General features: G+C 36.7%; 1 protein-coding gene across 6 annotated transcripts in view; it reads right to left on the reverse strand.

The window, feature by feature from the left end:
* Window positions 1–14,002, reverse strand: part of RASAL2 (RAS protein activator like 2) — a 177,050-nt gene that overhangs the window by 58,499 nt on the left and 104,549 nt on the right. For 5 of the 6 annotated variants that reach the window (XM_015570144.1, XM_015570141.1, XM_006754519.2 and 2 more), the window contains one exon: window positions 11,113–11,219. In XM_015570144.1, coding sequence (XP_015425630.1) covers window positions 11,113–11,219 — 107 coding nt within the window. Of the gene's footprint in view, window positions 1–11,112; window positions 11,220–11,967; window positions 12,063–14,002 lie in introns of those variants that run through there. The other variant, XM_006754518.2, reaches the window with a different exon arrangement.

Here is a 14,002-nt window from a genome sequence, read left to right on the forward strand (position 1 = left end):
TAGCTGCCTGGCTGCTGGCCGCCATCTTGGTTGGTAATTACTTTGCATATTGCCCTGATTAGCTAATGGGAAGTGTGTCGGAGGTATGGTTAATTACCATGTTTGTCTATTATTAGATAGTATAACAGATATTATAATAATAAACGTTGACTCCCATTTGACCCAGTGATCCCACTTCTAGGAATATATCCCAAGAAACTAGAAACACCAATCAGAAAGGATATAGGCACCCCTATGTTCATAGCAGCACAATTTACGATAGTTAAGATTTGGAAACAGCCACTCATTTGTGGAATATAATGAACAACATGAACTGATGAACAGAAACAGATTCAGAGACAGAGAAGCATCAATCAGACCATCAAACCTCAGAGGGAAGGTAGGGAAGGGTGGGAGTAAGGGGGAGAGATCAAGCAAAGGACTTGTATGCATGCATATAAGCCTAACCAATGGACACAGACACCAGGGGGGTGAAGGCATCCATGGGGGTGTGGGGGGCAATGACACATATGTAATACCTTAATCAATAAAGAAAAAAAACCTATTACTAGGTCAAGATTTGCTATGGGGGGCAAATGGAAGATATTTAGCATACCGTCTCTATCCCTAAAAATACTCTATGCTTAGAGGTTCAATTTTATTTGATAGGGCACTGTAATATCAGGTTCCTTTTGATTATCTTCCTATTACTTTTTTTAAACCTTTAACTTTTAACTCTAATGTATTATGTTTTAAATTTATCATTTCTTTTAAAGCATTAGGTTTATGTAGGTATAATATACAAAAGGCAAAATTCACTGTTTTCAGTTGAGTAGCTTGATGGGTTTTGACAAATGTATACTACCACAACTGAGACAGAGAAAATTTCTATCACCCCCCAAATCATAAAATTTTCAATACTTAATCCCTTCCTTGCCCCTTGGCTCCTAGTAAAGCACTAATTTGACTTCTCCCTCCATCTGCTATGGTGTTTTTAATTTGCTATTTATTGCCAGGCTCCCTTGGGCACAGAGCAAGTACAGACCTTCCTACTTGGATCCCATAGCCCATGACTCACTATGTGGGTGGCCCAATGGCTGCCAGGTTGCCTCTCCCCAGCCACCAAATCCACTTGCCATGCCCTGGCCTGGGGCAGGGAAATTGAGCCAGACCTTTTCTCTTTCCACGGCTGTCACTGCAAGTCACTAGATATCTGGATTGGGGATGGGCGAGAGGCTTGTCCCAACTGAGTTGTGGCCTTGGGTCACCTGCCAGACATTAGTGATGCTGACAGGCAGGGGCAAGGAGGGCCTGCCAAACCCTTCTCCTGAGATGAGACAACACAGAGTGCGCTTCTCAAACTCTACTTTTCCCACGTTTGTGCACAGGATACTGCCAGGATCAGAAAGTGTCAGTCGTGGCTAGGTGAGGCAGAGAGGGAAGGCTGGCTGGGGCTCTAGGGGTGGGGATGTGGGCAGTGTAGATTCCATCCCACAGAGGCAGCAGGAGGTGGGACTGCGCCTTGCACGTGCTCATTGTCCCATTGGACTTCAGTTACAAAACGCAAACTTAAAGATGAATCATTAAGAATTTTGAGATGGCAATTGCAGAGCATTAAACCTCATGCACAGGGCTCTCTGGGAGCAGGCCCTGTGCGCTATACTGGTCTCATGCTCATGAAGCTGGCCTGGAATTGGTTCATGGGAAGAATAGTAAGGCTGATAATCAAAGTCTGTGAGTGGCAGTGGGTCCGGGATGGATGAATTTAAAGACAAAGATCTGATGACTGAATTTGGGGGGGGAAAGAAAGGAATACTATGGCTTTTCAGCTTTTTATCTCTGAGGACTGAAGAAATTTGTAGTACTACAAAGTTAGAAATACAGGGGGAAGGAGTTTTTGGGAAAAACTTAAGTGAATACAATTTGAGTTGAACTGATTTTAAATTACTGTGGAACATCAGAAATAAGCATCAGTGGAATACAGAGGACTGTTTAGAAGGAGATTCTCCCAAATATCATCACTTTCTGTTTCCTGATGTGGTGATCACTGATTTCACTCTTCACAGTGAAGAGTGATGTTGTCTCATCAGAGTAATAGAAAGATCCTTCTAATGGGAAAATCTCAGCATTATCCCATTAAACTAGCCCACATATAAAACATCTTCTAAGAATGCAGAGGCAGAGATGGACTATACACAAAATGAAAAAGATCAAGCAGTTTATTTAATAGACATGAACTTATGAAAGAGATTATAAAGCACATTATATAAGATATGAATAACTCTTCAGGTGGGAAAATTTGCAAAAATTAAAAATATTCCATATATATGCCTGCCATAATTTGCTTTCTTCTTTTAAAACCAAATGTCATGTTTCTTATGTTTATATGCTTGAGTAAAAATGTATATAACTATATGTCTTATAACAGGCAAAATTATGGTAGTGTGAATACAAATGCAAACATGCCATATCTGTATATATAAAGAGCCAAGGGCCGTCATATCCGAAACAACCGAACGGACGACCGAACAGGCTGAGTGGGGCGACCAAGCCGGCAAGGGGGTTAGTGAGGGAAGACCAAACAACTGAACACCAGGCTGCATGGGGCGAACAGGCCGGCAGGGGGAGTTAGTGAGGGATGACCAAACGGCTGAGCAGCAGGCTGCGTGGGGCAACCAGGCCAGCAGGGGGTTAGTGAGGGGCTACCAAATGACTGAACAGCAGACTGTGTGGGGCGACCAGGCCCACGGTGGTGGGGGGGCAGTTAGGGGTGATCAGGTCAGCAAACAGAGGTGGTTAGGGGTGATCAGGCTGGCAGGGGGCGGTCAGTTAGGGGTGATCAGGCAGGCAGGCAGGTGAGCAGTTAGGAGCCAGTGGTCCTGGATTGTGAGAAGGATGTCCGACTGCCGGTTTAGGCAGGATGTCCAACTGCCAGGATTGGGCCTAAACCGGTAGTCAGACATCCCCCGAGTGGTCCCGGATTGGAGAGGGTGCAGATTGGACTGAGGGGACCCCACCCCCCGCACAAATTTTGTGCACTCTAGTATTAGTAATAAGCATCTAAAAAAACTTGCAGGAGATAAGCAGCCACTACATAATGAAATTTATTTTGTTGTCTTGTTTCCTCCCCAAATACATTTTATTTAACCCAAAATACCCCAATATTATAATTTCAATTTGTAATCAATATTAAGAAACATTCAGATATCTTCTCTTTTTCCCCCTAAACTTAAAGAAAAACCCCAGCTTTATTGAGATATACTATACATGTCATCAAATTCCCCCTTTAAAAGTATACAATTTAGGGTTTGTTGCATATTCAAAAAGTTGTATAACTATCACAACAGTCTAATTTCAGAACAATTTCATGACTCCCAAAAGACATCCTGTACCTAATTAGCAGTTATATGCCCTCTCAACCTCTGGCAACCATTAATCTATTTTCTTTCTCTATAGATTTGCCTATTCTGGACATTTCATATAAACTGAATCATACAACATTTAACATAGTATTTTCAAGATTCATCCATGTTGTAGCATATATTAGCACTTCACTCTTTTTATGATGGAATAATACTCCATTGCATGGATAGACCACACTTAGTATACCTACCCTTTAGCTGATTAGCCATCCTAGTGTGTACAAAATGGTATCACACTATAGCTTTGATTAACATTTCCCTAACGACTCATGATATTGAGTGCCTTTTCATATCTCTACTGTATATCTTCTTTGGAGAAATGTCTATGCAAATCCTTTTAGCGCCTTTCCTTTTAATAGTTAATCAACAGCTTGACAAAAAAAATTAAAATGATATCTTAATCAAACATGTTGCTTAGAATAAAGTTTATTTACAATAAAATTAGTAGATGTTTAATATAAAATAAATAAAGTATTTAAAAATCAAGTGGAGTGGTACTGGTACTAGTAAACAGAATGAAAGGGCCTGATGCTAGAAAGGGAATTCGGAGATATTACTGTTTACCAGCAATGGCTGTACCTTGCCAAGTATAGGTATAGCTGAGAGCTACAAAAATACGTTTCTGTATAGCTAATGCTAGCAAAATCAAGAAGTTGGCAAGGTTTCCTTTCTATATTTCTATCTTCCTAATATCTAATATCAATTACTCAGGGGCTAATTATATGCTCCCTTAAATAGGCATTATCCCTTGAAAATGTTTATCTCTAATTGTAAAATGAAAGGTGTTAAGCCTCCTTTAATGGTAAAGCAGAAGAAAAATATCTGTTCTTCGAGGAGAGGGGCGTATAGTACACTGCCCATGAGAATGAGCTGTAAGTGAGCTCATCCCATCCTCCCCCTCAAAGAGCCCTCCCTCTCCTGGGCAGGATAAGCAGGAATCTCCACTAGTTAGCACTGCTGCAAACACATTTCTAGGAATATCCATAGACTAGAGGCCCGATGCATGAAATTCGTGCAAGAGTAAGCCTTCCTTCCCCCCGGCTGCTAGCACCGGCTTCCCTCTGACACCCGGGACCCGGGACCCAGGACCCAGGCTTCCTTCGCAGCCCCAGCTTCGTCCAGAAGGACGTCTGGTCTAATTAGCATATTACACTTTTATTATTATAGATTGAGGAGGGTTCCCATCATTCTTTGTTTCAAGTTTAGAATCTTGGCACTATTCCCTGACACACCTGCTCCCTTTTCCTCCAGGTATTTATCATGTCCTTTCTATTTCTCTTAAGGGGTCATATCAATTCTTATTTCTTTTTTCTCTACTCCAAATTTTATATTTTTCCAGGACATTTATCATGAAGAGATTTTAAAATTATACCCATTCTGATTACAAAATGATTTAAAGATACAGTTAATATTTAGTATCTTCAGACTATAATTTTTCTTTTCTGACATCCCTATGTTTATTCATTATTTTTACCTCTGGTAGTAAAATTTTAATAGAAATACAATATGAATATAAATTCATGTTATATATTCATACGTATATGAATACAAATACACCTTTTATTAAAGAAGATATCACTGCAGGGTGATCCTATTATGAATTTTAACTCCATGTAGATGATCAGCAAAGAGAAGGAAGAAAGATGGATACAGAATGTTTAAGCAGTAGGGGACAGAACTTTAAGTACCCTAGAATACAACAGCAATGAGAATACAAAAATTGAAATAATATGTAGCTTGGGTACTATGAATTCAAATTGATTATTTCAGCCCTGAGGCTGAGATTCTTAGGCTGGTCAGAGGTCACGGGACCACAATAAAGCAATGTTTTATAAATGTAGACGGTCGCCTGAATTGACTGTGGCAAACACTTAGAAGGGTAACTAATATGCAATGCAGCAATCTGTTTGTGAGCAATATTAGGCCAATGAGAAAATATCAGACTTGAAGGTACAGAAGAAAGCACTAATGTCTATGGAAAGACACTGACTAAAATGAGTTCCTAATATTTTAACTATTTAGACAAATAGTTCTAAATCCTGGGTACATGTTAGAATCTTCTGGGAAGTTTTTTTAAAAATACAAAAGATTAGGTTCTAGTCCAGAGATTTTCATTTAAGTGGTCTGAGGTGGATTCTAGGCATTAGTATCGTTGTGGAGTTCCTTAGGTGATTTTTGAGGTTTAGCTAGAGTTGAAAACCACTGGTTTGACAATGAACACTTTCTGGTCTTTATCAAGTGAGCATGAAGCTTTCTGTTTCTTTTTTTAACCTGGAAAAACAAAGATCTTATTGAGGTTTTTATTGGACTTAATCAGGATTCTATACAAAACAGAAACCAGTATCAAAAATCTGAGAAAGGATATGACATTTCTTTTTAAGCAGGAATTTAACTTAGTCTACATTTATTATTCCAAAGCTTTACTTTCTCCCTAAAACTATGCAAAGGTTTCACCTTTTGATAGTCTTGTATCTAGTGCATGTATCTGATTGGGAATGCTCAGGTGTCTCTGTAACAAGAACACAAGGAGGGTTACACAGAAATAGTCAGCTATTGCTTTAGTTCAGCTATGCTTTCTGGTTGTCTTGGCATATATTTTAGTGCCTGAATTCTTTCAGAGCCAAGCTCAAAGCTAATACGAATGAAGCAGCTGCGACTGCATTGTGTTATATTCACATGGAAGGCCAACTCAGACCATTGTGTTATGGAAATGAGAACACTACACCAAGCACCTGGCCCGGAACACAAGCAGCCTTCTCTTAGCCAAAACTAAATTGATGGCATCTTCTAAGGAGAAGTGATAAAAAAAATCATAAATATCAATAGTCACTTTATAAATAGGATATTCAAGAAAGGCTGTTCCAAAAACTAAGGCAAATGAAACAAACACATACAATTGCAAGACATGATTATTTTCCCATTCTAAATTAAATTATAAGTACCTAAGCAAGTGTTCAGTAGTTTACTTATTTCTTCCTAAGAACCCCTGCAATATTTAAATGTAGTTTTAACAATGTATGAAACATAGAATGAATATCTTATTTAAAGGAAAACACAAGTATGACAAATATGACCAAAAAAAAAAAAATCTACCAGGATGTTAAAGAAAAAAAGGGCCTCTAAAAAGGTGAAAACTATTCTAATGACTAAAATTGTTCTAACAGTCAAAACTCAGATCTGTAGAAACATTGTGAGTTTATGTATGACACCAAAGGGCTCAAAGAAATAACTACAGAAACAAGTCATTAAAGAAATCTATCTAATTTCACTTCCTAATCAATGTAAGTAGATACAACGTACACTATACACATAAAATATCCTAGCCCTGAATTCCAAAAACAAATTCAATTCTCTCTTTGTTGAGGAAAAATATATTCTGCACAGGTACACTCAATTATTCCAAATGATCCCTTAGTGGTTATTAACTAGTTTAGTAATCTATTTGGAGACATCAGCAGTAATACCAAGAGAATACGTGTAGAAAGATACTCCATTTTTGTCCTTCACTAATTCACACATATTCTGTGCATTCACAATTATTGTTGAGAATCTACTATGTGTAAGGTATTGTGTTAGGCACTGGGGTAGCAACACAGATGAGTAAAAGAGATATTCATTATCTAATGAGGTACAAAGACTGACAAACAAATACTATTTTCGATCCATAGTTGGGAATCGCGTATGCAAAGAGCTGACAAATTATACGTAAATTTTCGACTGCTGGGATGGTGGATTCCCCTAAGCCCTCTCATTGTTCAAGGGTCAACTATAATTAAAACTGGAATTAAGGTGAAGAAATATGGGGTGAGAGTGGAGGAAGAACAGAACAGCTATCCTACAAATCGCAACTTTTTCTTATGGCTAAAATTAAAATTAAAATACATTTAAACATTCCTAAAAACCAAGTCGTTGCCTTATATAGGTTCAGTGTCCAAATAAGTTCCCTTTTTCATTTTGTATGTCCTTATTTTTAAACTTACTGACTTTGCTGCCTACCACATGCACAAAGATGGCGTAGACTAAGTAGGGAATATACATGAATATGCTGCTATATTAGTTACCCATTTAAAATTTTTACAAATATAAATTTGAGGGAGTGGGGAGGACATACAAAGGTTTTAGTTTTACCTGATGTGGCCTCACTGCTATAGTTATTCCTTGGCTCCTTTCTGCCTCATCTAGCAGCAGTGAGCAGGATATAAGCAACTCTTACCCACTGGCTTCTCTTGTATCTCCCTAATGCTAAACCCTACTCTAGAACTATCAGCAGTGTCAGCTGGTAGCCAGAAGTGGGTGCTGGGCTGGCCCTCGACTGAATGAGAGCCCCTCACCCATCACTCACTGAGTGATGTCAAGGGGAAGAGTCAAGTAATTTACCGATACTTCACAGTATTTATAAACTTGATTTAGCTTTTGAGCCAAGACAAATATTTCAATAAACGAGTATCTAATGTTTTAGCAGCCAGCAAAATTTAGTTAAACTTGACTGACAAATCCACTCACAGCCTTGTCCCAACTTACCTTTCCAGCCTTCTCTCTTGCCATTTTTGCCTATATACTTTCAATTCCTGCCTCACTGAACACTTTCCATATTCCCTGAAAGCGTCAATTACTGTATGAAGTGTGTCTTTCCAAAGTGCTGTTCCCTCAGTCTGGTTTACTCTCTCTTCCCTTGTCAATTATTTTCATTCAGCCTTTGAAACTCAGCTCAAATCCTGGCTCCTCAGCAAAGCCATAGTTTACACAGTACATTGTTAAAAGCTCATATCACCATGCTTATCTACCTCCTTATGAATCTGGTCCTTTTTCTGTCTCTTGCTACTAGACTATACGTACTCTGGGAGTGGAAATTTCTGTATCCATTTCTGCTTCCCCAGTACCAAACAGAGTGCCAAGAAAGTATCAATAATTGGCAAATCACCAATATTTTGCTCAAAATAAGCATTCAATAAGAGTGTCAGTGTCAATAATTTTAGTCAAAGCTTGCTAAAATCTATTTCATCTTCTCTGCTTTCAGAAAACCTGAAAATGTTGCTAAGGAAAAAAAAAAGGCCTTTTGGGGAGTCCACTACTAGTTCCTTTTTGGGTTCATCTAATGAGCAGTGAACCTGCTATTCATTATAGTAAAGACATCTGAACCCTAGAGCCACAAGTACTTGTGCTTAAATCTCACTTCTGCCCCTTCATAAGTTTAACATGGAAATGATCTCCTTTGTGATACTGTATAAGTAACTTACAGTTAAGTATCTCAAGGTTGAGTTCCTTTTTGTACTGTTTTTTTCTGTATTCAGAGAGTCCACCATAATATTTATTACGAAAGTATTTTGTGTTAGTCTAAAAACTAGACATACTTCTTACTGGCAATACATTTAAGTGATGCAAGTAAGTCACATTAACTACTGGTGTTATATGTAAATTTAAAAAATACAATGTACGTCCACAGACATCCAAGTATGGCAGTGCCTCATTTAGCCAGCATATTATGGTTTCTCTTAAAAGACTATAAATTATTTATCCAGCATTACCAAAGAACAAGGTACTTCATAAACCAGATTTTTTCTGATAAGTTTTATAAACATCACATATCTTCAAAATTTTAAATGTTCTCACCAGATATATATTACACAATATTATACAGTTCCACTTTTTAAAAAGTCCAGCACACAAATATAACCTCACTTTTTCTTGATGATTCAAGATCATTATTATCAATGTCAATTACTACACTATGCACCATTCATCTTGTAATGTAATGGTACCCATAAGGGCTATTGATGAATGTAAGGCTATTTGCCTTTATCCTAAGTGGATTCAGATTGTTTTTATTACTCTGCAAACAGTGTGTTCTGATAGTTATTTTTCAAACAATTGTCTAGGTGAGGGCTTGGGAATGGTTAAATTCTCCTAGACAGCTAAGTGCATAGGCTCGGTTACTGCAATTTGTTAGGCAAAGGTCTCTTCTTTCCCTCAATATTTCTAAATCCATGAGGTAGCTGAGACTGTCAGGAGACTAACAACTGAGTAAGTTGTCCAGAAGTAGTGCTAGCCTTCATATGTATGCATTATTGCTTTATTACTTTTACTCAAGAATAGTCAGTCTTATTATTAAGGTAAACCTTAGATTAGATATCAACTTATTATTTAAATATAAATAAAATTATTGTTTTTAATGAATTCAAAATTTAAAAGCCCAGTCATGAACTTCAGACTCAACTTAGAAGTACTTCAATGTTACCATCCTGCAGAGGGATATTCTTCAGTTACTGACTTAGAAAAATTTCTAAGAATTCACCATTCTATTCCAGCATGATAGCATAAAAACTTCAAATTCTAATCCAATCCCTTTGTACCAAACTCTGTATATGGATAGTTGGTTTCAGTATATTTGATCTCTGTTTCATCAGGAAAACAAGGAGGGAAGGGGAAAATGCTGCCTTCATTCATAAAAAGTTTTAAAAATAGGTAGCTATGTCTATGGAACAAAGAAATTTAGTAAAAGGCATGAAACCTGATATTTTGAAATTCCTATCAAAATTGGTTTAGAATATTAATCCAACATTTGCTTGTGAACTTTAAAAATGAAAAGTTTGTAAAAATTTGAAAGGGCACAATAACAAATATCCACAAACTCTACAAGGTACTAAGATACAATAAAGGGAAATCTTGCTCCTCAGGGTTAATCCAAAATTAAACATCATTTAAGTTATTAACTTACTAACGAATGTCTACTTATATATCTCAAAATATCAGTTCTACTTAAAAGGTCATCCCAACTTTTAAAAAATAGCATTGGAATAAGTAAACAAAGAATATAACATATTAACTTGGCTGAATTAAAAGAAAAATATTTTTTTCCATAGAAAAATCTATTTCTATTTTATATTGATTTCCATTGTATCTACAACAATGACAAAGTTCATGTAATTCTTTTCAAGTTTAAAAACAATGAATTTTAATAATATGATTAGAATGTAAGTATATTTCTAGCTCAATAAACAAAGAAAATGGATGAATTAAAATGTGGATTAATCAGAGTTTTATCAAAATGGTTCAAACTATGCCTACAACTGGTGGTCAGCTGACCTGATCACTTACAGCCTTTCCATCTCAGCATTCCTTTGAATTTAATACTGAGTCTCAGTACTACCTGTCAATTTAAGGATTATTTTAAACTGGGATATTTCTTCCAGGATATTTCTAGAGCACTTCAATGGTCATTTAAAACCGACTTAGGCAAAGCAGACCCGATTTCAGAATTAGAACTCACAATTGTTTAAATTCTCTTACAATTTTCTCTGCAATTTCATGAGTCTTATCATTCTCTACTTATGTTCTAGCTTTGGAAAATTAAAAAAAAATCTCACCAGCATCTTTACAGAATTGTTATAGGTTTTGGCCAGTGATTTTATAAAAGAGCATTCTGCAAAGATTTGTACTCTATTGGTCAAAGGAATTTGAATTTAATATATTTAGTTACATAATTTGGAAGTATCCCACAAGTAAAATTAAAATTCCCTAAAACCTAATAAACCTTACATTTAAAGTAATAGACATTAAGTACAGTTAATCTATAGAAGTTGACAACTCTGTCTTTAACCTTAAGTACTATAAAGAAATTCTTGAGGAGCAAAATGTTTTACTCCTTAGCAAATATAACTATAAGACGAAACGACAAAAGTGAAATATCCTTTCAGAGAAGAGAAACACTTACTGGTACTTTGAAGGGTGAGGTATATGCAGTGTCCATGGAGTTGGGTTTCTCGGAGGTACTGGTCCCTGAGATACTCCGTCTGCGAGGGGATCTTTCTGCTGGCACCTCTGAAAAATAAAGACCATTAAGAACCCAAAATTTAAAATGTGTAACTTAATTGTAAAATTATTCTCACTCCCCCCCCCCCCCAAAAAAAATCAGTTTACTTTAAAGGTGCATTATATCCTATAACCACATAATTTTTCTTTTTATCTCTGCGGTGTTTGAACTATGTAGACTAGGAGATGGTCATAGTTAGGTGACTGCTTATGTCTCATCTGTGCACATATAAAAATAATTTCTTTTAAGCTATTGTTTAATATCTATAAGTTCACTTAATATTTGTATCTTACAATGTATGAATCTACTTCTCTATTTGTCAGCAGCAAAGGAATAGAAATTTTTTACATTCTTGTGAGCAAAATATAGTCTAATGTTGCTCATGATTTGAAGGTGCTTGCACAAAGGTCAAAGTTCAGTTCAGTGCAGACAAGATGATTCACCAGACTGCAACCAAAGGGCCATGTGAAGACTGAAAGCTGCTGCCAGAAGAAAATTCATATATGCCTATGCAGATATAAAAATAGATCAGCTTCTCCTTGTTCTCGCAATATGACCTTCCTAAGACATTACTCTGGAATCCCAAATCTGTTCAAACTACCTAACGAGCTTCAGATTTTGCACATAATGTGATAAATATCCAACTTAACTACTATGCACTACATTAAGGTTACATTTAATTTTTTATAGAGTGATATACATATGCATATTTATGCACATACACACACAGAGATGATAGATATATACATATTATACCTTTATCACAACTGCTTCCCATCTCCACTTCAACTGACAGACACATAGGAATCCAGCTTCTCAGATAACATTAGATAATTTCAACATGAACAAGGAAAAAAAATACATCCTAAAAAAGTATTCTGTATTATCTTCCAGATCTTAAAAAATGAGGAGTAAATGGTGACTCCGGAGACTGACATTTTGCTTCCTGCTGCTCTCCCTTTAAAAGATAGATGCAGTTTAAACTTCCATTTCTGGCCTCCTGGCCCCTGGGATACGTGCTACTTCCACTTAAGAGAAAGCGTTTTTCTCTCGCTCCCTCCCTGTGTCTTGCTCTTCCCCCCTCCCTCTCTACAGCTTGCAGAGAGAGCAAGCGAGAAAGAAACACACAGGACTGCAGCTATTCAATCAATCGCTCTCACAGCACATCCTCATTAGTTATTTTCAGGCTATTAGCAGACGCCCAACCACTGCCTCCCCCCAGTTACAGAAAATTTCACTGTATTGTACTAATTGGCAGCAAGAAAAAAGATTTACTGAAATTTATATTCAGTTAGTGCCAAAAGGACACCATTTTACACAGATTCAGTAATGCATACAAGTCAATCCCTCCTATGAAAATCCAATTGGAAGTGCTTACCCTATTACTATGTTTGCCTGTTGGATACTGATATGCTTCCCACGACTAAACATCTTCTCTGTGACATCCTGACTAGTGAGACATAAGCCAAATTGCAGCATTCCTAATGACTGGGAGGTTGACAGCAGAGTGCCTTACATGCCTGCAGCAGATGAAAGTTCCTCACTATTACTGTGTTTTACAATCATGACCAATAAGTAACTGTAAGTTGCTCAACTTCTCGCTAACCACCAATGGTTAAATGAGCCTTGATTGTACAAAGTCATTTTCAGAATTAGGCACACACAATTTAGTGCACATTGCTAAAAAATAGCAGTATATTTAGCTAAAAATCATGGAATGGCACAAAGCACTGAATTTAAACAAATCAGTTTGTTAAACACATTGAACAAGACCATCAGACTCCAGCAATATGACATTAAAGAGTGATTTTCCAAGTTAGGAAAGTCTTATGAGGGGCAGGCAGTTAGGTGGAGGAGGGGCTGATTAAGGTAGAATATAATCTCATCTGTCCTCTGATGAGTACTTATAATTAGAAAGTACAGGAGGAGCCTGAATGTTACAATAAAATATATTTCAATCTCTGAATTGATGGAGAAACCAAATTATAATGTAGGAAGAAAGTTCCATTAAGCAAGGATAAAATGAAACAGCTTTTTTTAATTTACAATATTCTAAGAAAAAAAATTGAAACTTATTTCTTCACTTTGTTCCAAACATCTAATTTTATCATTCAGGCATATAAATTCATTAAATAAATATATTTCAATGCCTTTAACTATTTGGAAATTATTGGCTAAAATGAGCAACCACATTTCAAACTCTAACAAATACGTTATTTGTTTGGTTTATTTTTGCTTTTAGATTCTCTTTCTGTATCATGAAAAAAAACACCTCACAACTCTGATATAGCTTAAAGAATTTATTTGGGTTCAAAAGAAGAAATTAAATTATTCTTGAAGTCTGAACAATTGCCCCTAAAGGGAAAAGAAAGGATAAAGAATACAAGGTAAATTAAATCAACTATTAAAATAGTAAGAAATCTATACTTCTTAACTTTCTCAACCCCAACAATGCAAAAAAGAAAGAAAAAAGGCCTTTTAATATCCAGGTTGTTTAGTTCTCAGAAGATTCACAACTATTTCAAAGCTGAGAGAAGAATATATACCCCAGGAACCAATGTCCATTTAGAAACAGGATGGCGGCATCAATAAGAGCAGAAGTAACAACTCACAGGGTTAGTCACAGGTCTGCATAGTAAACTGGCCCAGCCACCTTTACTTTTAAGTCTCCAATTAGAAAGGAAAGCTGCTACTATGCTCCTAAAGCTATATTTCTGCTGAGTTGGACCAAAAATCTATAGTGGTTCCAGTAGGCCAAAATTAGACAGCTTTCTTCCCTACCCCCATTCCT

Source organism: Myotis davidii, unplaced genomic scaffold, assembly GCF_000327345.1.
Source record: "Myotis davidii unplaced genomic scaffold, ASM32734v1 scaffold591, whole genome shotgun sequence".
NCBI classification, from domain to species: Eukaryota; Metazoa; Chordata; class Mammalia; order Chiroptera; family Vespertilionidae; genus Myotis; species Myotis davidii.